Raw genomic sequence first — 26,841 nt, 5'->3', positions numbered from 1 at the left:
GGAAGGCAAAACAGAAGGCAGGCAAGACTGAGATAATGACAATTTAATAGAGAAAGCACCAAGTATGCAATAAAAACAGTAAGAAGAATTCAGTCTCTACTTCCCATCAGCAGACAGACAATCAGCAATTTCCTGGGAAGTCAGGAAGGCAAACACCATAACCATGAACATCCCCTCCCAACCTCCTTTCCCACAGCTTTTACTGCTGAGCACGATGTCATATCCCTTTGGTCAGTTTGGGTCAGCTGTTCCAGGAATACCCTCCTTCCAGCCTGCAGCTTATTCACTGGAGGTGAGGGAGCAGGGCAGAGCAGCAAAGAAAATGCCTGGATGCTGTGCAAGCACGGTCCAGCCATAGCCAACAGGCCTGTGTTAGCAACACTGTTTCAGCTGCCCATTCAAGGTGCAGAAGGACATTTGAAGACACTATGAAGAAAATAAAATCCATCCCAAGCAGACCAGTTGACTATGATGCCCTTGCCAAACAGGACTGCAGCTGAATAAGCACCAGAACAACCCTGCTGACAGCTAGAGCAACACCAGAGTTCTTTCTTCCCCCTTCCCCAACACCAGGATTGCTTATTTTGTATTCCTCTCTTTTCTAAGTGGCTGACTTCTTAAGCAACTTGCTGAAGCGTCAAAAGACCTTTCAGTTCCTATTTTTTCACCTTTCAAATTGACTGAAAGACCAAAATTCAACAGGGGACATCAAGTGCCTGAAGACAATGCACTTTTATGATTCCTGTTTCCTTAAGGAACCTGATGAAAAATTAAGTACATTTTAAACACATTCTTACATTTTATATAAATGAAATAGAGATTAAAGATGTGGAAAAAATTGTGTTTAACTAGGTCAAAAAGAAAAAAAATCTCATTCTTCCTAAAAAATAATAGTTTATGTCATACACAAGACATTTCTTTAAAATACAGAAGATAAAGAGAGCTTGAAAGGTGTGATTTATTCTTTGAAATGGTAAATTATTAGCATTCTGGATCCCATATTTTAGCATGAAGCTAGTGAAAATTCTGAATTAATTAGCTGAGCAAGTCAAAAGGTGAAGTTCAAGTAACTGCCTGTTCAACACTTACGTGTGACAACATAAGTGAGACCATGAGCAACCAGTAGATCTTGGCTTGTACTTCAGCCACCTGATGTACCATGAAATTTCAGGCAGCTGAAGAATTACCATTATCTAAGGACAGAATGCTCAGAAAGGTGGAAAGGTCAACTCCACTCAGACATTGACGGGCTCTCTAACAGAACCAGGATCTCTCTGAGCTTTCACTGCTTAAAGCACCTCAGGTGTAACAACACAGCACACCAAACAATGTTTCTGGTGTGTCAGTTTACACAGTTCACGTAACATTTATGTCAAAGACAATCTGCGCCCCTTCCTTCACTGCATGCTCAGCAGTGCTCAGCAAACCTCAGACAAACAACTAAAGGGAAAAAACTCTCAATGTTTTCACTATCTTACAGTGATAATCTGGAAACAGCCACCACGGGCTACAGCAGCAGAATCCAGTCCAAAATCTATCTAGAAACTTACTCTCCCCTGCTGCACTACTTTGGCTGAACTGGACACACATTTACTGCAGTAACTGAAGGCATCATGAAAGTTATGGGATTTACAATATCCATTATAACAAACACTTGTTTTCTGAATATACAGACATTTTCTGGGACTTTGCATAAGATACTTGATTTAGAAGAGAGCTCTGAAGTCCAACTAATTCTCCCCAAACCCCTGCTCTGAGCCCAGATACATCAGGTTGTTCAGAACCTTATCTAGTTGAGTTTGAGTATCGAAAAATGCAGATTCTGTTGGCAACCTGCTCCAGTACCAGTTCACTTCCACGGTGAAAATGTTTTTCTTTAAATACACAGTACATATGAAGTTTTATCTCCAAATAAAGAAATCTTTTTTATAAGTCCTTACCACTGATAAGATAAACCTCCTGAGATGTCTATAGATGGGCAAATGAATCATTTCCTGCACAGGATTGAAGTCTGGATCATTCAAATTCCTGAGAAACCATAAGACACCAGGTCTCAATACCTGGAGTAGGAAATAGAAAACAATATATGAGGACAATATAATCTTTGTATTTATCTTTCATTTTGAACAACACTGCTGCAGAAAATAAGCTGTACCGTAATAGGGATATTGGTTGAACAAGATTCCCAAAATTGCACAGAAATAGAAAAAAGAAGTATTATCACAGGGAACTAGAGAGCCAATAATCAAATAAGAGCTTAATTTTCAAGTACTGATTGATCTTAAACAACTAAAACATATTTGGATTAATTTGAAGGCAATGCTTAGATTTAACAGCTAAATAAAAAAATCTCTAAGTAAAATGTACTCAAAGTCATGATTTTTTCACTGCAGTACCAGCATGGCCCTTTTTACATAAAATTGAATCCAATACCCACACATGAAAGATTTCACAGCTCTGTATGTAAGCCTCCAACTGTGTTACATACCAATCTTGTTCTTACAGACTCACCTCTCTCAACAAAAGGATGAAGGATGCAAAATAGAAGACGTAAACCATTCCAACCAGCCAATGCAAAAACATTGTGGTGCCTGGGGCAGATTGAAAGCTCAATTCTCTGTCTTTCAGAGTGGCATCAAACATCTCCTAGAAGAAGGTAAGTAGTAAACAAATTTGAATAAAGTTTGGCAAACATCCACATGTACTGATTTTGTTTACCCTAGTTAAATATATATACTAAGCATAATTTACATGTTTGCTTTTACACATAAATACACCATTTAGAGAAAAAATGGATTATTTATGATAAGAACAGCAAATAAAGATCAATATCTGATCAATTTATTTCTTCTGACAGAAAGAAGAAATATGTCAACTCAATCACTAACAGACTCTAGATGAAGTTATAAATCAATTCAAACAAAGTGACACTATGATGGAAGCAAATAATTCCCCAGTAAAATTCTATTTCTACCAAGGCTGGAAAAAACTAATTTTGTCAATTTCAAATTTATCACTCACTATTTTTAAGGACAGAAAAACTGTCCTCAATTCCAAACAAATGCAGCAAAAATCTTTTTCAAAACAGAAAGAGACTGGACAACTTAAAATATGAAGTCATTACCATTCCACATAAGATGGCTACATAAAGAGGTTTATTCAGAGCACAAGTTTGCCTATAAGTAAGCTAATTATTACAGTGGTCTTGTAACAGCACTAAAAAGGATTAGGATCTTGTGATTTTAGTAATAGCATGTTAATTTGTATTTAGTAACATAAAAAACCCCAAAATTAGCATTAGGTAGTACCTAAAAAACGCTAGAAATTTCCCTCTGGAAATGCTGTTTATGAAAACAGAAGAGTGCTGTCAAATTCATATTAACAGCTCTCTCCTCATCAGAACTTTTTTTTTTTTGCTTCAACTATAAACCGCTACAAAAAGTTTTATCATTATTTGTTTCTGTTCTTACCAAGGAGCATATATCCAACCACCAGCCACAGATGAGAGGAAACACACCAATTTCAACCACCACTAACAAGGAAACCTTCAGGAAAAGACAGAAAATAACATCTCACTAATTTAACAAAAATTGCTAAGAAAATGATAATGTCAGTTTAAATTGAGAGGGTTTTTATCCGCACACAAAAAATTAGGATTACCTTGACAACAATATAGCAAACTCCTAGTAAACGACGTGATCGCTGAAACTTAACAAGAGCTGCCAAACCCTGAATAACTTTGTCAAGAAAATAACACTGGAAAACATTTTGTAACAGTCTAATATCAAATACTATATTATGCTGCTTTTAGCAACAGGAAATTTTATAAAAGAGAAAAATTAAAGAGTAAGTATGTGTACTATCAGGGTTCTCTTTTCAAAACTGGCTGTGACTCCAGTAGTCATGATCTGGTGTGCTGAGTAACATCCACAAACATGCACCTAAAGTAAATAAATATTTATTAATAATAGGTCCCTTCTTAAATTAAACAACCAGCAGTTTTCTTGAGAAATAAACAGTTGTCTCTGAAAACATCTGCCATAAATAACTAAGTTTAAAAACTGAAGACCTACTTTAAATAGTAGCTTTCCCTTCACTGCTGTCTAAATCAAATTCTCACCTTTTCCAAGAAAAGTTGGATTCAATTGCACTTTGGGAGTTTGTTTTGGGTTTTTTTTTCAGGAGGCAAAACTATGCTAATCTACTAATGCTAATCTACTGATGTTTTACACTTGCACTGCACATCAGTATACTGATGTAGGAAGTTGATGTTAACTTCATTTACTTTTGCACAGAAAACTGGTAACAATTGTATATTCTTTCATATTGAAGCTGATGTAAAAAAACATGCAGCTGGAATTCAGCCTTCTTACTTGTGACCAAATAAATCCTTTCAGCTTCCAGTACTTTGTTTTCTTCTAAGAGAACTAAGAGAAAGTAGTTTTCTCTGAAAAAGCAATAATGAGAAAGAAAGTCTTGCTGCAAACTCTCAGTAATTCAGAGACATAAGAAACTAAAATAATTCTTATTCAAAAAATCTGGCAGGATCAAGAATTTTTGAATAAACTTCCCATCATACCTCCTTTTATAATCTCTCTGCTGCAGCTACAGTCCACAGCAGAAGCCTATGGGTAGTGAGGAAAAAATGATTCTATACTCTTCTCCTCAGACAGACTTTCAAGCAAGCATAAAAGCCCTTGGTTGTGTTGTTAAGCATGTGGAAGTATTTGAAAGCAGGCAGTCACATTGACAACTTCTAAATCTCCAAGAGAATCGACCTTTCCTTCCAATTTCACCAAAAGAGCAGAGAAAAATGGCAAGTTAAGTGCACCTACATCACATCTGCACCTTCACAAAGCATAGCCTGAAAAGATCATTTACACATAAATCTGAACCAGGTAACTACTGACAAAAGGATACATGACAAACAATTAGAGTGACTGCTAGAAGAACATATCCCACTATAGTTGTAATCAGGCCTTCAAAGTGAGATGCTTGGACCTGGAGCAAAGAGGAAAAAAGGTGAAAGTTTATCAGTCTCTTAGAAGATTACATCTCCTTTTTATGTAACTAAGATAAATTCCAAATTTCAACTCTTCAAAAAGAATGCCAAGTTTCTCTAGTTTTTACAGATTTTAATAATCTACTATTGTTTTTGTATCTGCCTCAAAAATAATGTTTACATTTACATTACAACTACTTTCTCCAAACTCAAAACAACTTCAATATATGAAACAAAAAGTGCCACCTTACACTGTTTTATTCATGCCCTAGTTTCCCCTACTCAGTACCATCCACTATGAAAATTAGTAAATAACTTTAAAATGTACACAAGGAACAAGAGGCTGTTAAAAAATCCTGAAGACACACACAGTTTTTACAAACAGTAAAATCCTTACATGAGATGTAAATAATGGAGGAAGTGGAAAAGAGTGGGACAACATTTTTAATCATGTAGTCAAAAAGGTTGAAGGACTAGTAAGAAGATATACTTGAAGTTACTTTTGCAACCACAAATAGAAGTGGAAATAAGCTACAAAAATGCTGTGATTGAATAAAAAGTGGTAGTTTATTTTCCATTTTGAAATTATAAAACAGTACTCACATATTCCTCAAAGCCCAGGCCAACAATGGAGAAGTGACCAATGTGGTATGGACAAAATGCTGTATAATGCAAGCAGAAAGGAGAAAATAAGGCCATGAAAACTGCTAAATGGAGCCTTATTTGCAAGATGAGTATTGTAACATGGTATTATTCTACTTCTCGTAAATTTCATGAAAAAAATACAAAAATTAATTTCTGCACAAATATTTGCAAGTGTTAGATTCCTAGAATTTTACAAACACTGATCAGAATTTACACTTATGGACTAAAACAATATAAAACTACACAGAATAAGAGGACATTCTTTTCCTTCTTACTTCCCATTGCACTCTGTAAATTAATTCCATTTCTCAGAGTTATGTACTAGGCTGGCATCTGTCTCAGACTCCTGCAGGAACCTATGCTGTATATTCATTCTTTCCCATGCACTAAAAGACTTCAGTAGCCATTTTATAGCCTGGTGAGATGGGACTTGCTTTAGCAAGGCTTCAGTTCTAGTACTTTAATTCTTAGGAATATTTAAAATATTGTGAAAAATGCAAGCCCTGCAGAAATTTGCAGAGGGAAGAGGAGGGGGAGAAAGATGACATACAGTGAAGGGATAAGGAGCAAATGAGAAGTCTTTTACTTTGAACTAATGTACTAAAAACTGTTCATTGTTCCTGAGAACTCACTCCTGACCATTCTGAGGTTCCAGGGGAAATGCATTAAAAGACACAACACTTCCATTTTTAGAAACCTGCATATTTGCAACAAATCAATTTTTTAGTTCCTTTATCTCACTCTGTTGTCTTCCAACCAAGTTATGAAGGACTACAGAATTCAAGTAATTTTTTATAGCAGTGGAGTGCATCAGTATAAAGAGAAGGGGCTGCAAAAGTGGCAAGCTTTTATTTTCACCTATATTGTCTTCACTACATCATGGTAGCCCACCCTGGGAACTACTACAGATTAAACATTCCCTCAGATGAAAAGTGTGATGATTTTCTCTCTCCTAATTTCTGTATGACCAACATAAAAAAATTCCAACTTCAAAACCCAAGAAGCAAACAAACAAATCAAAGAAAAAGATTTAGCAGGATTCATATTACCCTAATCAATGATAAGAAAAGTTTGAATTTATGTCTCTTAGGAAAATCAGCAGTCATTGGGAAAAGCAAACATGTAAAAGATAAAGGGAGGAATTGAACTCTCCCGGCCCAGTAAGAACAAGAGAAAGAAAAGTGAGATGAAAAAGATCACACTCACAACTCCTACAGATATCAGACTAATAACTTAAAAGTCGCATTTTTGACATTTTATGAGAATATACTGCACAGTTTGTCATGTTTTTTTAAATAATATTATATAAAACATTATCTAATGGATTCCTTAAAAAAAGCACAAAGGAGTACAAACTCCTCTGTGAGTACTAGACTGAGCTATAGAAAATATTAATTAAGTTGAAATGAATTAATTTGTCCAAGGAGAATTTCTGGACCACTAATTAAGGTTACAAATGCTTTCCTTCTGTTTTATATTTTATCAAGTTCCTCCTGTGACATCTGAACTCACAAGTACTATAATTACAAACTACTAGAGATTTGGCAGTTGCAAATTAAGCAATATTACTTAATGGGAAAGATACTAAAAATAGGCTTGAGAGGCACATATTAAATTCCCAGACCTCCTGCTACTTAGGAAAGTCATTCTCTTCTCTATTTGGGAGTTTCCCCTTGGCAAAGCAGCTACTAAAATGTTTCTATACGACAGCCTCATTAAACATTCTTATTACTTCCTTATTATTGAATTTTAATCTATGGTTTAGAAATTCCATGGTTATTATCTACTTAGTAAAAAAGCCTACATATTATAGCAGCTAAAATAATCCAATTAACTTCTGATAACTACGTATTAAAATAGAATAATTATCAAAAAGAAATAATTCAATTATTTTCCACTTCTTATTTTAGAACAGTTACAGTTTCTCATTCTCATGTGAATTAAACATACAATGTACTGATGTTTATTTTCTCTTGATTTGATGGTTTGTTTCAGTATCTAGATGCTCAAATCACTGGTTCAGTGTCGTGAGCTTTACTTTGTCTGTAAAAATTTATCTACAGTACAGCTTCAGCTTTTCAACCTCAAACCCTTCTGCCAAGAAAGACCACTGAAAAAACACAAAACTAACATAAGAAATTCTTTTCTAAACTCATAATTCAGAGCAAGTGAAACTTTGTGGTATTTTTGTCTGGTATTTTTTGAAGTGTATAACATGCTTCATTTGTCACTAAAATGCTACATTCTTGCAAACCTCCCTCCCTTTCAGTCTGAGCTCCAAGAATGGATTCTTAATGGAAAATTTTGTATAACTCTATCTAGTAAAAACTATGAAGAGAAAAAAAAATCTTAGCTATTCCTCAAAGTACTGCACTTTCTTGCAAATTATATTCCCTGAGATTCCTCCTTTAGAGGAATATAAATAAATATTTTCTGTGCTTTAGGTGACATGATTAAGGTTCTGCTAGGTTTCCTACTTTAAATCTATTCACTTAAAGAAATTAAAATGACAAAACTAGAAAATAATAAATATTTGTTATTCATACTGCCAGTTCATTTTGGTTCTGCTTTTAGACGTCACATTTTCATTTTTCTAGAACAGCCTTAAAATAGACCTGCACTACCAATTCACAAAGAAGGATCATTTTAACACCTAAGAGCAAACAATACTTACCAAAGACAAGTATGAACAGTGTATTTAAAGACACCACCCAAAAGACGTGTTCCTGTAAGGAGTACAGGGGAAAGAGGAAGGAAGATGACAAGAAAACAGTACATAAATGTCTGTTTTTTAAATAAGTGACTTGACTTTTGTATCTCAACTTATTTCAACAGTCTGTCATCACCAGAACTTGCACATCTCATGTTAGAGCCAGAAGGTTTGTGCTCTAACATGCAGCTGAGTTACATTCATGAACATTTATCTAGATAAGTGCACTTACTCTTGCTTACATTTTGTAAAAGTAGGCTTTTACTTTAAAATCTATACAAATAGTTCCATCTTTAAAAAGAATTACATGAAATGTGTGTGGATACTTTTTTCATAAATGAGAAATGTTCATCTGAACTTTTAACTTTTAACAATTAGTCTTTGCCACAACAAATGCATTAAAAAACCTGACAGCTCTGACTCCAGAAATGACAGCACATCTCCATTTTTTAGTATTACTTTTAGCTAAGATGTGACCTCAGCCACAAGTACACTGGATTTTTACTTCTATTGATATTAATATTTAAGGTAAATTACTAATAACATAATTGTAAACCTAAGGCATCACATTTAAATAAGAGACATTAATAACCTCTGAGGTATTTTTCAAATTGAATGATTCTAAGAGAGAGTATTTTGAAAACAGAGTCAGCTGAAAATCTAGTCTACACTAGATGTAGTGGTGTCATGGTGGTATTAGGACAAAAAATATGAATGAGAACTGTATTTTAATTATAAGAGAGATCAAAACATAAGGTTAGAATACATAGGTATTTTTAGTGTGTGCTTTTTAAAAGGTCTGATTTTTATTTTCAGTGGAGTAAGTGATCCAAAGTTATCTACATCTTTTAAGAAATTCCACTTTTATGCCACACACACACCACTAATTTGTGAAACTCCTGAAATCCCAGTTTGCTTGGACATGACATCATATGAAACTCTCTTTAAAGAAATATATTATATGAAATGAAAATAAGGACTTTAAATACAATTATGTATATTTACAAATGCAGGTACTTAAAAAAATCCTTCTGTGGAAATTCTTGAAAAGCAGGATTGCACTTACTAAGAAAACCAGAGATCCATCAAGTCCAAGCATCTGTGAAGATAAGAAAGTTATTTTTACTTATCAGAAAAACTAACCTGAATCTAAAATAAACCTCTTTTACATTGACCTTTATTGTCCAATGCAGTCAACAGTTTTTAAATGGCTCAACCAACAGTCCCAGCACATAAATTCTTACCAATAAAGAGAGAAACTAAGTTCTCATTCAACACAGTAAACTCAGGTGTTCAAAGACAGCGATATACCTGTGGAATATCTGAATACACAGGTATCTGTATGTGTTTGGTCAAATCAAACACAGAATCAATTAATTTATAAGCTGTTTCTCTCCATGACTTTGAAGACTTTGATAAAGATATTGTATTTACAAAATACTGTAATGATTGTATGGCTATTTAAGTACATGTTTAATCAACTCAATATTAAAGTATAAGAGCAAAGTTTTGTTTCATCCTACTTGCAAAATATCAGTTTATGCTGCACTTAGAAAAGTTAGTATTTTGCCCTCGATGTGTAAAAGCAACTACTAACAGGGTAATTTGCTACACTGTATGCTATTAACTTTTGAACAGAATTGTTTTACAGCTAGGGAAGATGGGAAACAAATTCTTCATCACTCAGCACTGCTGTTATGGGAAGTATCCACAGAGCAGCCAAAAATAAAACATCCATTACCAAAAAAAAAAAACAAAACCAAAAAAAAAACCAAAAACAAAAACTCCTTTCCCCCCACTTTGAGTGTATCTTACTATTTCAATCCAGACACTCCTAATCCACAATTACTGCTGTAAAGTTCCATGTTCAAGGCTCTTTTGTACGAGGACTTTGCACTAAGTTCCAAGATATAAAAGTTGCACATATTTTACAAATTAAACTAAGATGCAAAAATGTTTGAAAATTCAGAAAACTTGCATGGTATTTTTATATTATAATAGAAGAGGCTACCCCAATTTCAATACTAAATGTCAACTACATATCTATGGCCTATATCAGCACATAACATTTTAGGAGAGTATGCTGAAACTGACTTCTATATTCACGAAAAAGCAACAAAATATCATCAGTTAGGAATATATCAGCACTTTCTAGCAAATAAATTTGGTTCAGAAATACAGCACTTCCATCCTGAAATAAACAACAGAATGGTTCAGGAACCTGAATTTATGCACATCCTTTTTAATGAAATATCTTTCAAAAGACACTAAGAAGCTTTCAGTAGATACAAAACAAATATCAAGATGTGCCACTCATTATGAAAACTGTATTTGTGCTACCCTGCAATCAAGGCAACAACTATATCACAGCTTCATGTGATGCTGATAAATCACATGAAGCTGCTGCACCTACCTTCAGGCAGATTTTGCTGCATGTGGTGAGCTTAGAACTCAAGATGTTGGCTACCTCTAGACCAGCTACAAAAACCTAATTTTCGAGTCTCTACACTACTCCGTGATTACAGTGTACACGCATGTCATGCTCCAGTTATGGAATCTGTGATCCATAAACAATACAGAAACATGTTACACTAAAATGCTCCATCAATTTTAGAGAAATACATTCAATTTCTCTTTTCTTTAGTGTAATGCTTTCATGAACACAAAAATGAAGCATTAAACTACATCTAATGCAACATCTTTGCACTCCTAATCTGGCCCAGGGTCCTCAAAGCAAGCTGCAAGTCAGTTCTATACCTCACCAAGTGGAAGACTTCAGAAAAGACTAGTAAAGCATGTTTTATGCTGCTACTATATACTTATAAACTGCTCCTATACTTAAAACTGAAAAAATGCTTTCTTTAATGGTTGAGAAGTAACATAATAACATTTTGTTCATAATGTAACAACTTTTCTAGGTCACTAAAGGCTCTTACAAAAGAATGATTTCCAAATCTATCCCAGATGCACTTTAATGCAGCAATACTACAAATAATTTCAAGTATGAGCCTGAATTATTAAATTCAAGAAAATGATTCTTACTCACTCGCTCCCAAGTAAGTTCTTCTGCTGCTCGATCCCATTCCAAAGCATTCCAGTTCATGTCATCTGAGGAGACAATGGCCATTTTTATAGCTGTTAGATCACTCAAAACAAGATGTAACCACTCCATGGTTATGTTCTAAATGAACAAAAAGACTTGAGTGCATAATATCCATCTTGTAACTGCCGACAGCTTTTCAGCAAGCAGATGCTTCAGCACTCAAAATGCATGAAAATTGCAGAGGCAAGATAAATAAGCTTAAGTGGGAACTTACACAGCTTCCTTCAATTACAACAGCTCAGTATTCAATTAATTTATATTTAATAAGAACTAGAACATTAATGTTTTGAGTCACCTGTTACCTTGTGCTCCATTGTTTGCATCTGCTGCATCTTCTACTACAGCATCCTCTTCATCTTCATTATCTTCCTCCTCTTCATCTACTTGTTCCTCTTGAATTTCAGGGTTCTCACCTACAACTACATTCTCAGCAGCTGGGTTAGCAGGTTGATCAAGCACAGCATTTTCAGCACCTCCATTTACAGCAGCCTGAGCCTGCAGAAACAGGATTTAGTACTTGGTTAAACTGATAGAGCACTCTTCATGCTTTTATCCTGCATATATATGAAACCAAACAGTATTAAAAAAGGCCAATAATATATTTTCTAGATAAGAATTACACTTGGGACCACTAAACCTTTAAAAACAGGAACAGAAACATTCAGTTAACTTTACAGAGTAGCTGAGGTAGCAAAGGGCCTCTAGAGATCATCTAGCCAATCTGACTATTCAAAGCAGGGTCAGCTATGGCAGGCTCAGTGCTGTTTCCACTTGGCTTTTGAGACACCTTTTCCTGAGGTTGAAACTTTACGTCTCTAAGCAACCTGTTCCAGTAGGTGATCACAGTAGTAGTATATTAAAAAAAAACCAAAACCCACCTTTTTTTTTAATCTAAATGGAACTTCCTGCATTTTAATTTAAGCCTACTGCCTATGGTCTTGCCACTCAACACCAGCAAGACAGCCCTGGCTCTGTCTTCTTCACAGCCTTCCATCAGGCATTCATACAGACTGGTAAGGTCCACCCTGAGCATTCCCATTTTCAAACAAAATAATTTCAGTTCTCTTAGCCTCTCATCATGTCAGACATTCCAGCCCTTTAATAATTTCTGTTGGCTCTTCACTGCACTCATCCCAGTCTGTCCATGCCTCTTTTGTACTGAGGGGACCCTAAAACTGGATACAGCACTCCAGATGTGGTTCCACCAGTGCTTAACAGAGTAGAACTCCCTCATGGAAACTATCATTATATGAGAAAGATGATAGTTCAAGGCCAACTCAAGTCGGTCAGCAAGATGAGAATCTCTGTCTTTTAAAAACTAACATTTACAAAAAGGAAAACAACATTTTGAATTATTTCTTCCCTATGCATGGATTGCTTGTATAATCATTTCTTCACCCAAGAGGCTCCGGAAAGCACTGAAGGAGCACACGTGTGTATGTGGGGAGTGGGAGGAGGGGCAGAGAAGCTCCAACTTCAGTGGTGTCAACAAAACTTCCATTTGCTTTGAGAACAGTGAATTGTTACCTCATGAACTACCAGCATACTAATGAAAAAGACAAAACAAAAGCAAGCTGCATCTTCATTTACTATGCCTGAGAATTCAGCTTTATGTGCATAAAATTATCGTAAGAAATGGTACTGATACAGAGCTAAGAATCTATGCAATGCTACACAATAAAACAACTTCGTAACAGTGGTGTCACTGAGCTTATATAGGAGAAAGGGTTCAACTTCTGCTAACAAATAAAGATACCATGAAGTAAAATAACATTCTGATAAAGTACTTACCCCCAGAATCACATTTTCTAAATTAATTGTGAACTAATGAGCACTAAGTTTTACCTCATTTGGTTGACCAACACCATTGAGTGGCTGCTGCTGATTTTGTTCCAACCACTGTGGTGCTCCTCCATGGACGATCTGTTCGCGTAACCATACAAGGCTGATAAATGCACACAGAGTGCATGTCACCACAAAACAGCCCTGCAAACAGTCAGCCAGTAAGTTCTCCCTGTTAAAAAAAATAAATAATGAAAACAATATTTTGCTGGTAACACTACAGAGTAGCTCAGAAAAAACAATCTTTCAGAACAGCAAAGGAAACACGGTCACTAAGTAAAATGGTTTGATATAGTAAGAGGTTTACTTGAATGGCTAAATGCATAATATCCAGTCCGCCAGTCCATCCAGATAAAGCATTTTATCTGCTGAGCTACCTGAACCAGAAGAATGGAACTGTAGGGTTTTCCCTTCAACTGCTCTAAATTTCAGGTAGCATTTTACCTCAGATATTATCTCTATACCTTAAAAATCTTAATCATATCATACATTACTGTATAGCAGCAGCAAAGCAAAGTTCAGTCAGCCAACCAAAACTAGGGTTTCATGCAATGCAAGAGGTACTTAAATCATCTTAAGCAATTCTCATCCCTAATTTCAGGTTCCTCTTTGGAAAACTACAATATGTTCTTAAAAGTAAGTTAGAAAGATGGCATCATAGTACTCTGCCATCCCCAAAGAAGCATCAGTCTGGTCTCCCTTATAGCTGCAAACTTGTGCCTTCACAGCACAATGAATACCGTGGGGACATGAAGTCCAAAATGAAAAGATGACACAAAAGGCTACTGTAATTGACTCTGCCAAAGAAATAAATGTCAAAACACTGTTTCACACACCATTAAAATCTGACAAATACCTGAGTCCCTTATTTTCTCCCTAGACTGTAACAGACATGAGGTGCTCTAGGTTCAGTTGTTTCAGATTCTTCTCCGAAAAATAAAAACAGAATCTACACTACAGAGATAACATGAAATATACTGTTATTAGACTGAAACAAGCATCTCTCTCCAATAATGAAAGTAAGTTAAATGCAACTTGACCTGATTTCTCAAATCAAATAGCCCAATTGAGATGATTTAGATGAACCACAGAGAACATTCATTCCAAATTTGCTTGATGTGCAGCTGATTCTACTTAAACTCAGTTCCAGTTCCTCATGTTCAAGATAAGGAGAAATTAAGAGGCTTGGATTTAAGTAAGCTTGGAATTCTGTTGTTTGGTATTTATTGATTCTTCAGGCAAAATTGATTTAAAAAGGACAAGGAAAGACAATGTGCAACAGCAGATGGTGATTGAAGCATTAAAAATCCAAGTATCAGCCAGAAGGAAATCTGATAAAAAATAATCCCTCTCACATAAGAGACTCAGAATGGATAAAATTAAATTAAATTAAATTCAAAATATAAAAATGCAACAAAGAAAACAGAAAGCGACATTATTAGTGACATATTTCTTAATATTCTACTATGTATCTGATTTAAACTATAGGAAATTGATTGTTTTAATTATTAAGTGAAATTTTTCAGCATAAATTTTCTTGACATCAAACACAAATTTTCATTAACCATGGCTTGCTTTGCAAAGTCTGCTCTCCAGCTCCAAAGATCCTGAATAATGGAACTCCAAAGTGAAATGATTTCTATTGTAATGGTGTTGTCCATACATCTGGTTGTGCAAAGGGTAATGGGCAGTTGCTTATCAAGATGGTAGAAGATAGCAAGTGTAACGGGATGAAAGGGAAACTAAGTTCCAAAGTTTCTGTCTTCAGGATAATCTGACTAAAACAGGTTTTTGTATCAAACTGCTGAAGTACTTACGTGGACAGAATATCTAATGGCAGTGTCAGTAGTGAGCTCACAGAGCCAGTAAACAAGCACTTGTAGATACGACCTGCATGAATAAAGAGAACCTTGATATGAATTTGATTTTGGCTATAGCTTCACTTGGAAAGGAACCCCAGGTACCCTCTTTTCACCTGGTGGCCAACGAAATTTATGACATGGAAGAAAATCTCAGCTTTCAGTGCATGAACAGAACTCAAGATGATATACAACCATGTGGAACAAAGCTGTATTTTAGCTGCGCATCTTTAAAAGTACACATTCAAAGTGTAAGAACTGCCATGCTAGATTAGACCTAAGATTCATCTAGATCTGTGTCCAGCACTGGTCACACTAATGGATGCCTAAGGAAGAATACGGAAGCAGGTTAAAGACAGAAGAGGTATCATTGCAAGTATCTATTTGGAAAGTAAATTTCTAAATGGATACTAGAGTAATTTAAATGTGCGCTCTCTTTTCTACTGAATTCCTTCACTGCTTACATGACTTTGAGATTTAAGATTTTTGCAAATCAACTTGTCCATGATAGTAAAGGAATTCTACTTTTCACACAAAAACCCCCTGCACTTTCATTTAGAGATGGTTAATAAAAATAGGACAATTCTTCTGTCCTAATATTAATAAATGGCGTAAAATAAAACTTTCCATGTAGATTTTAAAGAAGATAATTGAGAAGAGGCATTTTATTGGAGTAAGACATTAAAAGCTCTTTCATTCATGCTCTCCTATTTCTTAACACTTTTTGCATTTGCTACTAGCTTAAGAGTCAAACAGGTAGAATTTCTGAGTGAAAATAAATGAAATAGCATCTTTGATTTTTTTTTTAATAGACAGTAATGGTCTCACAAAACTACGTTGCAGGAAGTGGCACATTTCCCTATGTATAAGAGCATTATGTACAGAAAATTAATACTTACATGCAGTAAGAGGTACTACTCCCAACCATGCAAAGGCCACAAGTGTATAATGAAACCAGTATCGTATTGCTGTGCCAATACTTGTAACCAGTCCAGCAAAGATGTCTTGGATTGGAAGCCGTGAAGGCATATCTGGGGAATAAACTGGGTAGAAAAGGCACTTATGAAACAGTGCACCCTTTAGAGAAGCATTTATGTAAAATCCTGCCAACTACAAACTGTTTGCATCTGACAAAAGCTTACTAGAAGAATAAGCATATTTTATATTCTCAAGAGAGGACTCCAAACAACAAAAAAATTTTGCATAACACATTTGTTTCAGTGGGTACTGAGTGGAATGGGAAAATTAATAGCTCCATGCCAGTTTTTGACCTATGAGAAGTTTTTTAAATAGCTTTATTTGTTAACTGTAAACTCCAATTACCTAAAAATAAGCTCAAGAAAAGGCAGATTCTAAAATCAGTGTAACTCTCATTCAACACGACCTCAAAGATTCCTCTGTCTGTTATTTATAAACCTAGTTCATGGACAGGGCATGAGGAACAACAGAAATTAGCAATTTTACATGCTATCCATTTGTTTGTGCTAGATAATTTAGATCCTACTTGCCATCCAACAGCACAGACCAAAAAAACCCCCAGCACAATAAAAGCAGCGCACAGGGAGGAAAATTGGAGAAAACTGATTAAGTATCCACAGACATTGAAACTTACACACCACGACTAACTTTCAACAGATATCTGTTTCATATCAGGCAGAATTTTTTCTAAGCATGCCCCTATTACAGAGCACAATGCAAATCTCGGATCCTGCACAGATATTCTCATATACTAAATTCTCTTGACTTTTTAAACTCAACACCTATATGTTGCATAGGTCCATCCCCACTCAAAAGCCAAGAAAAACAGTGGTGAGGTTTTCTTTTGCAAACAATTAGAAAACATGTAAAAATTTCATTACATGTACTTAGTTTCCACACACTTACATGGATACTAAGAAGTGGTAATGCACAGTATCAACAACAGATTTGAATAAAGAAGATAAACTATATTTGGGAAGACATTTCTGTCTGGATGTTTGTTATATTGGAAACATCTATGCTTGAAGACTTTAACATCATGGACTATCTTTTAAAACCTTACATACTTCTAACTACATAAGGAAACTCAATTTTTATAAGAAGAAATAGAAGTTTTCAATTCCTCTCATGAGCAACCCTTTAAGAGTCTAACAAATACTGCTTTATGCTATCTACCTGCAGCCCCTTCACCTACATTCCCAATCATCCTTTTACTAGTCTCAGAGAAGAAGCCTCTAAAGCAGAAATTCTGTTCTCTCCAGAGCTATTTCCTTCAGTTTCTGTATTGTAAAGAGAAGTCAAGAACAGACAAACAGTATCAACATCCAGAAGCTGTCAAAGAACGGGGAAAGACTGGTGCATTTCAGCAACATGTGGATTATAACTGACACAAAGTAACAACAACACAGTACCCCTGAGACAAGTAGTAACTGGTTTGAAATGTCAAAGCTTGTTATTCGTCAGGCATCTGGCAGGGAACTGGAATTCATGAAACACAGGACTGAAAGTATAACACTAGGGAACTGTAGCTGTGAGAACAGAGAGCAGTGAATTGAAAGCAGGACACAAACATATTTTGACATTGTCTTACAATTTTCTTGTTACAGAAACAGATTTAGTACACAATTTGGAACCATAGAAAATGCCAGCCGAAGTCTAATGATCTCAGCTCACATTGAATAAACATTCTGGAAAATTTCTGCCACAGGAGACAAAAAAGCTTTGTCAAGGGTGCAAAAGAATATCTATTTAGAGTGTATCTGTTAAATATTTATGGCACCACTCACAGTCAATTCAGCAGATACTTTGAGAACCTTCTCATTTTCAAAAAATATATTTTGATCAACACTTTGCAACAAGGACTACACAGAAAACATTACCTTTGTATTAATGATTAATTTGTTAGGGACAAGTTGTTAAGTTGGAAAGATTTGAAATTTAAATATGCATCTTCCAGGAATTACCGAACAGATACAAAAAAGTGTAAGAAAGAATGTCCCTCCTAACTTAAAGCAGAAATTACTTATAGAAGTTGGCATTTTTGTGTGCTCCCTTTTTAAAAGGCTTTAGAGTTACAACAGAGGTTTTTCAAATAAAAGCACAATGTAGCTACTACTCAGAGATCACAAGCTATATCCCTCAAATTTTAACAATCTGGTGATTTTTGATGATTTGAGAAGCTGAGGGTGGGAAGAAAGCTGGTTTTTCTGTGCACTGTCCTGTGCACACCTTAAAATATGTACAGCTTTTTCCACTAGAAGCTTTATACCATGATGACAAGGTAAAATCCTGCTAGGTCCTGCAACACTCAGGTGCATGAAATGCAGGAATTCCTAGCATGACAGGAACCCCTGGTGTGAAAGCATCCCGCACCACTGAAGCTTGCTACCAGTCATTTTCATAGCTTATCTCCCCACCTGTGTCTGTCACCCAGTGTCATTTTCTGTCCACACTGCAGCTCCCTGCACCCCCTCCTCACCATCACTTTGAGGCCTGAGACCTTGACCCCTGCCACCACAGCATCCATCCTCCTCACTGCACCTCCATCCCTTACTTTCCATCCCAGTAATATTTCCTAACTCAGTTTGAGAAAGCAAATTCCCGCATTATTTACCACAGTTCCTCCAAATAAAAATCTTTCTACTAGAGACCAATTGAAACAATAGCTTGTCATTTTTGCTATTACAGTATGAAATTCAAGCAGATTTTAGGTGAGTTTTTCATAGGTTTAGCTCAACTTCTTTGAGCTGTACAGGTTATAGAAAACCTACTAAAGCTTTTTGGATACTTAGGTCACAGCTGTGCAGTGTAACTGCTAATTTAGTTGTGAATCCTAAATTTAGGTGGGGTTTTTTTGTTTGGTTGGTCGTTTTCAGGAGGTGGGGTTTTGTTCTACCCTCCTCTCCTGTAAGCCTAACTTTTCCAGGAACAATTATTAATTTTACCTCTCCAAAACAGATGGTAGACAAAAAAAATGCTCTTACACTGACACAAATAAGGTAGGAAAACCACAAGGCTAACTTTAGAAGCTGCCATTTTGCTTAGTTCACAGAATCATCACACTTGCAACCCTCTCACCCATAGATTCTTTATTTACTACTACATTTGCAAGCCATTTATATGCCACCCCAGTCATCCTCATGCACTGATTGTGAAATAAGACTGTGTAACTTGTAAATAAAAACCCATATACTTGATAGCTCCTGGGTGGAAACACTGATTTGGTAAAACAGGGCTTGTGAGTTACTCTTTAGGTTGGACTAGATGACCTTCAAAAGACCTTTCCAACCCAAACCATTTTATTTTTCTGGTTTTACACCCTTCAAACACACGCAGACATTGCTTTAGACCACTAAGGTAAAAGGAGAAATACTCCACTCCTTCTCAGGCTAGAGCTCTAACATATGAAGTAACATTCATACAAATCTCAGCTGTGTGTATACTCTGCACACTGGAACTGGCAGAAGGCACACTGAATTCTGTGCCAGCATGTTGTATTTTGTTCCAGAAGTTTATTTTTTGAAATTAGCCTTTCTAGAAATGCTGAAGCTATGGACTAATGTGTTAGAAGTTTATCAAAACAAACAGGTAGAGAAATCAGTTTAATATATCCTTCAATAATGTAATACCCAAATTACATGATAAGGAACACCCTACTCATATGGCTTCATTTGGTTTTACAGTCTTTGTTTTACCTAAGCTTGTGACATTGAATGAACCACACACCAGCAATGAAGCTGCACAGGAAGTGCAGAAGTGAGCCCATCCCAATCCTCAGACAAAGATCAGCCTAGTCTGCTTCTGTATTTGTGTTTCTGACAGTATTTACGTTAACATTACCTCCTACAGAATGCAGAAATTTTGACAACTGTATTTTCTTGGAAAATACAGCCTCACCATCTCTCATGTGTCAGTGCTTATGTTTAGTGTAGCACTAATATAAACACATCCTTGCACATGACAAAAGAAAGTGCATGTGTCTTTAAAAACTCAGGAAGAAAACTCACACATTAAAAATGAACAAGTACCTTGACAATCAAAAAATGTCAAAAGCTACTCTTTTCATACTTGTATTAGTTCTTAACTTGTAGAACTGCAGAAAAGTAATTAATTTTAAAACATAAAAATTTAGCCTTAAAGAATGCATTTGAAATCAAGTAATTTACCTACATGACTAAACACATTTAGAGAATGATGCTATTATTCAAAAGAAAAATTTGTTCCTTTGCACTCCAGCCAAAATACAAGTTGAATCTTCTCCTTCTTCTTTCTTTCCAAGCAATAACTAAGCTAGCAGTTCAGGTGCTAAAAAAATCCCAAAATGTTACAGAACTTCGAAAATAATGCACTAGAAATAGTTTATGAATACTCCACATACGAGAGGTTACACTAGCAAGGGAGCATTTTTGACAGAATGACAGCAACAGCCTTGGCAAGCAAACCAAGCTAAACAAGAGAGGAGTTGCTGGTATTACTGCACTAGTAGTCTATTACACCATTAGTGCTTGTCTGCTGGAGCACAGATATTAATTACATGCATGTGTTTATTTGACCATATCCTGTAGTGAATCGACTTATCCGAAAATGTGTTACACCTGGCATGGTTACAGGCCAGATCCAACTTTGCTTGGGATGACTGGCATACGTAAGTCCCCTTTTTTTTCTGTCTTATCATTCTCTCTCCAGCACCTGTGACTCCTTCCATGTTCCCACAAGCGAATCCAGTTTCCAGACTGGACAGCCACATTATCTTCCAAAGAAAGAGGGATAAGAGAAATTAAGGAAACCATACCTGCATGAGTATTGGGTGTGGGGAAACAATGAAACAAGACCCCATGGGTAGGGAGGGCAGGAGGAATCTGTGCAGGGTACCTGACCTGCTACCACTGTGTGAAGCCTGGTAGGAAAAAGCACCCTGCAACGTGGAAAGCTGAGAAGGAAACCTTATCAGCTGAGCCTGCTAACTCAGGGGAGTGACAAGTGTGTGGCAGAGGATAAGCAGACTTTTACTAGAGTCTGAATGTGGAGGACACACTCTATTGCAGGAGGAAGAAAGAGATTGCTTATTGCCAATTTCAAAGCTCCTATTAAAAATGGTAATTTTTTTGAGCCACATTAACTCAACTAAGTTTTCTCCCCTGTCCATAACCTGCAAGTACATTATAAGCTGTGCTGGTAACAGCACTGCCAGTAAAGAATTAACTTCTGCAGAATACCTCAGTTGGTAAGGGCAGTAACTAAGCTTCCTCTTATCAAGAGTAACATGCTTATAAAGTGTATTTAGTTTAGTATCATCCTCTTCTCCTAGATCCCAAGGAAAACACTATGAACTTTTTTGATTTGCTTTTTTCTTTTCATACAAAACTCTTCTTTCTTAACAACTAATAAATCACAGAATTGCCATTTTCTGGTCTTGCTCACTAAGTTCTGTAGAAGTCCTGGTCACAGTATGCAATCTTGAAAGTGGCTAATTAGCTTGCAGGGAGATTCAGAACTGCATATCACTTTTAGTTTGTGCAAGTTCCATACAGAAGTAATATAATGCCTTTATAAAAATATGTAACAAATAAAACCTGCAAGCAGATGATCTCTAACATTCCTCATACATGTCACTGTAGTATTTAAGAATAATAACTGGAAAGCACCACTGTGTTTAACGTAAAATACACTATTACCCTCCCAAGACAGAGTTAATATCGTACATTTCACTGATGGTCTAGTGTGTTTAATTAATTGTTGGCAGAAACACATTATACCAAGGTTCAACATAAAGAAAGAAGGTGCATTAAGGGATTTTTGGAACAGAAAATACATGAACTAAACCACCTTAGCCTCAGTTTTCTCTACCAAAGTACAAAACTAAGAGGAAAAAAACCCCAACACATAAAAAAAGGTAAGAGATGAACAGAAATAAATCAGTACATTTAAAGAGAAAAATGTAGCATAAAACCCACTTTACCTACTCAACAGGCAACTGACAACACTAAATAATACTAGCCTGCCACCTCACCTATTCCTACTACAATCAGCCAAAATGTAATTAAGAATCCTCCGGGAACTATATGAATATTCTTCATCATTCTATTTAGTTGTATCTAACATAAAAGGCAATTTAATACTGGGTAGTTAGCGTATCTTGACTGAAATGTAAGTTGAATAATAATAATTTCTATTATCTGTCAAGATCACTTCAACTGAAACGGACAGAAACCAAGTATTAGTGTTGCAGTAGATCCTTTAAAGGTTACTGAAAACTGCCTTTCAAATTCAAATTTTGCCACTGTTTTACTTTACCATTCAGACTTCCAAAAACTCAGATTTATCAATGAAGCTGAAAACATGCAATACACTATAATGTTGGCAAAAAAAGAATGGGACTGAGGCTGTCAGAAAAAGGTACAGAAAAATACTTCTATGTCTCACTTAAGATTATGAAAGAACCAAATTATCCATCATTTAAGCAATTCACAGTCTGCAATAGCATGCATAGAAATTGCAATTAAAACGAGATACAGAAATTACGCCACAAGTTTGGATCTACCACACTGAATGAAAAAGTAATCACTTCATAGATATTATATGAGAAAAATTCTGAAAAAAATAGGAGCCAGTAAAACATACTTACTTGGTGTGAAAGCAAATCTGTGCTTACATAATTCACAGTATTCTTTTCTGCTGTGTTTAAGCCACTGAACTAAGCTGCAATAAAAAGTGATCACATTAACACATGCTATACATCTCTCAGCCCTATCCCTCCATTAAGGGAAACACACCAATTCCCTGCTTTCACACTTAAATCAGGATATTTGTACTGTCAAGCAGGACTTAAATTAGCATGTTCATTAAGTCCATTTAGGCCATGAAATAAGTTTCAAACAGTAGAAAAAGGTAAACTGACATGTGTCCCATTGTTGATAAATAACATTCATTCTTTGAGTACATTATTGATCAAAGCAGACATCCCAGCATGGACATCCACCAGTGACACCAGTTCTTATAAATACTTCAAGATATGATATATGGATGCACACAGCTAAGATTCAGAACTGCTGTATTTGTGAAAGATGGACTATTAAAATACCATCAGAAATTATCATATAGACCAGAAATACAGTTTTTACTTTAGCACTCCCAGATCAAACACACCTCAAAATGACTAAAAAGCATTAGGGTTATTTTATTTTTTTTCTGTTCACAACTATAAGTGGGTAAAAAAAGCCCCAACATACTGATTTTCTGCTTAGTGTTCACAAAGCCGACATACAATCAGAACTGCAGTCCCAAATACAAATAATTATCAGTGCTTTCTTTCATATATAATTACTGAATTTTTCCTGAATTGTAATGAGTTATCATGTAAACAACATCAAAACCCCAAACACGCTTCCATTGAAAATTGTTTTTTTCACTAGTTAACCTCAAGACCTGAAGTATTTTTAGAAACATGTTAATATGCTTTAATTAGGAAAAAACAAATTAAGAAACACACAGACACAGGACTCACCATTCCTGATGAATAAATTTAATACTGCCAGTACACACACATGGATGATAGAGGGGTTTCTCGGGAGTTCCTTCCGACCGACAGACTCTGCATATATCTGCTGACAGGGACAAAAAGCTTATTACACTACTGCTTAAAGAACTTACATCTTCAAGGCAAATTACACAATTACATTCTAGAAACTTTACCATGTAGCAAAATGAAGCCAGGATAAACTGAAAGAGGATGAAAGACTTCATCTGATGCAAGACAGACTGGGAGATCACCAGAAAGAGCAACACGAACATTATCTGCCTGATCATGTTACATAAACTCAAAACACATCTTAAAGAATTTTAGGATTTCTAGGAAATACACACAGTAAAACTACAGGAGGATGTGTTTTCTACCTAAAGAGTTATCACTAAAACAACATAAAAACTGTTAAGGATAATTTTCTTGAATGTGGATACTTTGAAGTAGAAAAATTCCATCTCAGTTTGGATGTTTAATACAGTCCAACAATGACTTAAATAATTTGCTATTCTTGAACCTAACACACATATTTCCTTGGTGCTCTTGATGAAGGAAAAAAATCCAAAATAACAAACAGACACAGGTATTTTGCAATTTGCTACCCAACTTGGAGATAGCCTACTGTCTAGTAAGAAAAGCCACTTTCTATTTCTTTTTTTCATAATTTCAGAAATATTTCCATATGTCTCACACCTTCTTTATTCCCTACTTTTGATGTTTTCTTGCAACTAAAGGTTGCAAGAGGTTTTGTGGATAAAGAAGTGAGCATAAACCTTTCCCTCTAAAAAACAGATGTCAATTTTAAATACCATGCAGTTAGCCAGAGCTCTAAACATACAATTAAATAGAAACAAAAATCAAGTTTTATCTGTTTATTGACAGATGCATGATATCTTCCCTTGACTCTTCCTTTTACTTCTATTAAGGAAGTGAACATAAAATGTCCATTTTTATAGAATATGTGAGTTTGATATTTTATCTTTTGTTAATTATTTCTCTATCAACCACTGTCCAGCAAACGTGCAAGAAGGGAACACATGCATATCAGAGATCTTTGTCAGAAAAATACCATCTGATATGAGAATACTGCAAATATGCAATTCCAAATCTAAATCACCTATCTTTGTTCTTGGCCAAAACCTTCAAAAGTTAATGCTTTTCTACAAAAACTTGTAAAAGGCACCAAATACTGATTTTTTCTATAAAGAAGTTACATTATGACCGTATCCACAGTTTATAGAGTATTAGTGCAGTTTCTACAAATAAAGTATAAGATTTCAGATTATTCAATTCAAATTATTTTCTATCTACGAAAGTGTTGTTCGAGTGAATTCATTATGCAACATGAAAACACAGAATTAACAGAAACAGGTATTCAATATCACATCAGTGACGCTATAAAGAGACATAAAGAGCACTTCCATCACTGCCACGCGTAGCAGTGATGATTTGCAGTATTGCTGCAAACATCACGAGTCCCTGGTTCCTCTGCTGACAAGAATGGTCAGAACTGCTACTTCTTTTAACAAACGATTCTTTTATCCCAGAGAGCACTTCCAGATGGTTGCACAGGACAGGTCTCTCCAGCTGACAGGCAGGCCCTGCCCTACCCACTCGCTGTGGCATGCCCACCTCCTCCTGCATTCTTTCCAAGGGAACCGTTTCACTGCTGCAAGAGGACAGCTTTGTAGGCTGGATCAGCCTCACAAGGGGTCAGGCAAGCACGAGACAGCACATGAAACCACTGCTTTAAGGACACTCTGGCTCCAATGAAAGCAAGCTAAAAGCACACTGCTCCCTGAAGGATGCCCACAGCTCTCTGAATCTGTCCATTTAATGGCAATCTGTCCATTTAATGGCCTGTTGACTCTCACAGCAAACTGTTCACTTATTGTCAAAAGTTCTGGGAAAAGGCAATTTGCATTACTGTGAGCAAAAGAATTCTTTACTTGAGAAAAGACTGCCTGTTAGCTTACTAAAATAAACCTAAATTTTATTTTTTCAAAGCTATGATAATTTCTAGATATTTCCACTTGTTTTACAAATCCAAATAAATATATTATGAGTGTAATTGTTTGGACTGTTAAGCAACTGATAGCTTCAAATCAATAAACTCTGCTGAGGGTCAATGTGTTAAGCTATGCACTTTCTGACCTACAGCCATAGTCGAAGAGAATTGCACCGTGCAAGAGTCACCATTTTTCTATGTGCACCCACACTTTGTATCCTGTTCTTCAGGCACATGTTTTGGAAAAAATGACCTTGAATAATAAGTTCTTTCTTGTTCCCCCTGAGAATGATTCACTGCCTATTATCTCTCCAACTGAATCCAACACTGGAATATCAAAAAGGGAAGACTACGTTATTTAGCAACCAAGTGATTTATCTAGAAAGAACCAGAATTACCTCTTTAGCAAAACGTGGTATCTGGTGCTTTCAGGTGCTGCAGAGAAGCAACTTTCACATTCGTTCTGAGGGGAAGCAGCTTCCACTTAGGTCTGACATGACCCCAGACTGCCTCTCTTATCTAAGCTCTCACCACACCAGCTCCACAATACACTTCAGTCAAGCACAAAGCCCATCAGAACCACAACAGCCATAACACCACTACCAGACAATCACTAGTTCACAAAGTCCACCTGACACTTTGCAGCAGAAGCTCAAGCACACAATAATATCGTATTTCCTCTTCCTCAAGGCATTAACACAGTCTTTGCTGCTGCTGTTCAGAGCTTTCTAACCCTGGGAAGTCTCTTCAGCGTTCTGGCAAGCCCCGTGAAGTTCTAATAGTAGGATCTGAGGTTTGAAACTGTAGAAGAAGTTGTAACATTCTGGTGGTATTTATGGAAAGTGAGTATATAGACCGGTAACTTTCATGCTACCACGGGGAGCTTTTGAGGGCAACATTGATGGCCTTATTACACAACAGAATATCTAAGGCTGCATATACAGGTGCCTTTGTGTGTGCTTGTAAATAAAACCAGAAAAGTCAAAATGTCAAGTGTGGAATTTAACACAAAGATTTAGTTAAAGACGACAATGCCTTAAAGATGTAACTAAAAACCACCTTTTCTTTGCCTTGCTGGTCAGTTCACCTACTTAAGTCAGGTATGATCAAAGTCTACAACTGGTAACAGCCTGTAACAAATTATCAACTATATTGTTTGAATTAAATCCATCGAG

At 35.9% G+C, this 26,841-nt stretch overlaps 1 protein-coding gene across 1 annotated transcript in view; it reads right to left on the bottom strand.

Moving 5' to 3' along the window:
- Positions 1–23,849, bottom strand: part of MARCHF6 (membrane associated ring-CH-type finger 6) — a 40,277-nt gene extending 16,428 nt beyond the window's left edge. Inside the window, exons 1-15 of the mRNA XM_014307664.2 lie at positions 23,644–23,849; positions 22,765–22,838; positions 16,061–16,204; positions 15,120–15,192; positions 13,306–13,474; positions 11,763–11,955; positions 11,404–11,465; positions 9,424–9,456; positions 8,322–8,373; positions 5,606–5,664; positions 4,921–5,001; positions 3,661–3,729; positions 3,471–3,545; positions 2,512–2,646; positions 1,941–2,060 (exon numbers count right to left, since the gene is read on the bottom strand). Of these exons, the coding sequence (XP_014163139.2) occupies positions 1,941–2,060; positions 2,512–2,646; positions 3,471–3,545; positions 3,661–3,729; positions 4,921–5,001; positions 5,606–5,664; positions 8,322–8,373; positions 9,424–9,456; positions 11,404–11,465; positions 11,763–11,955; positions 13,306–13,474; positions 15,120–15,192; positions 16,061–16,204; positions 22,765–22,838; positions 23,644–23,834 (1,530 nt within the window). The 5' untranslated portion in view covers positions 23,835–23,849. The remainder of the gene's footprint in view (positions 1–1,940; positions 2,061–2,511; positions 2,647–3,470; positions 3,546–3,660; positions 3,730–4,920; positions 5,002–5,605; positions 5,665–8,321; positions 8,374–9,423; positions 9,457–11,403; positions 11,466–11,762; positions 11,956–13,305; positions 13,475–15,119; positions 15,193–16,060; positions 16,205–22,764; positions 22,839–23,643) is intronic.
- Positions 23,850–26,841: the final 2,992 nt, after the last annotated feature.

This window comes from Geospiza fortis, unplaced genomic scaffold (genome assembly GCF_000277835.1).
Source record: "Geospiza fortis unplaced genomic scaffold, GeoFor_1.0 scaffold281, whole genome shotgun sequence".
In the NCBI taxonomy this organism is placed as follows: Eukaryota; Metazoa; Chordata; class Aves; order Passeriformes; family Thraupidae; genus Geospiza; species Geospiza fortis.
Note: the sequence above shows the minus strand (reverse complement) of the source record. Positions and strands in the feature narration are given on the sequence as shown.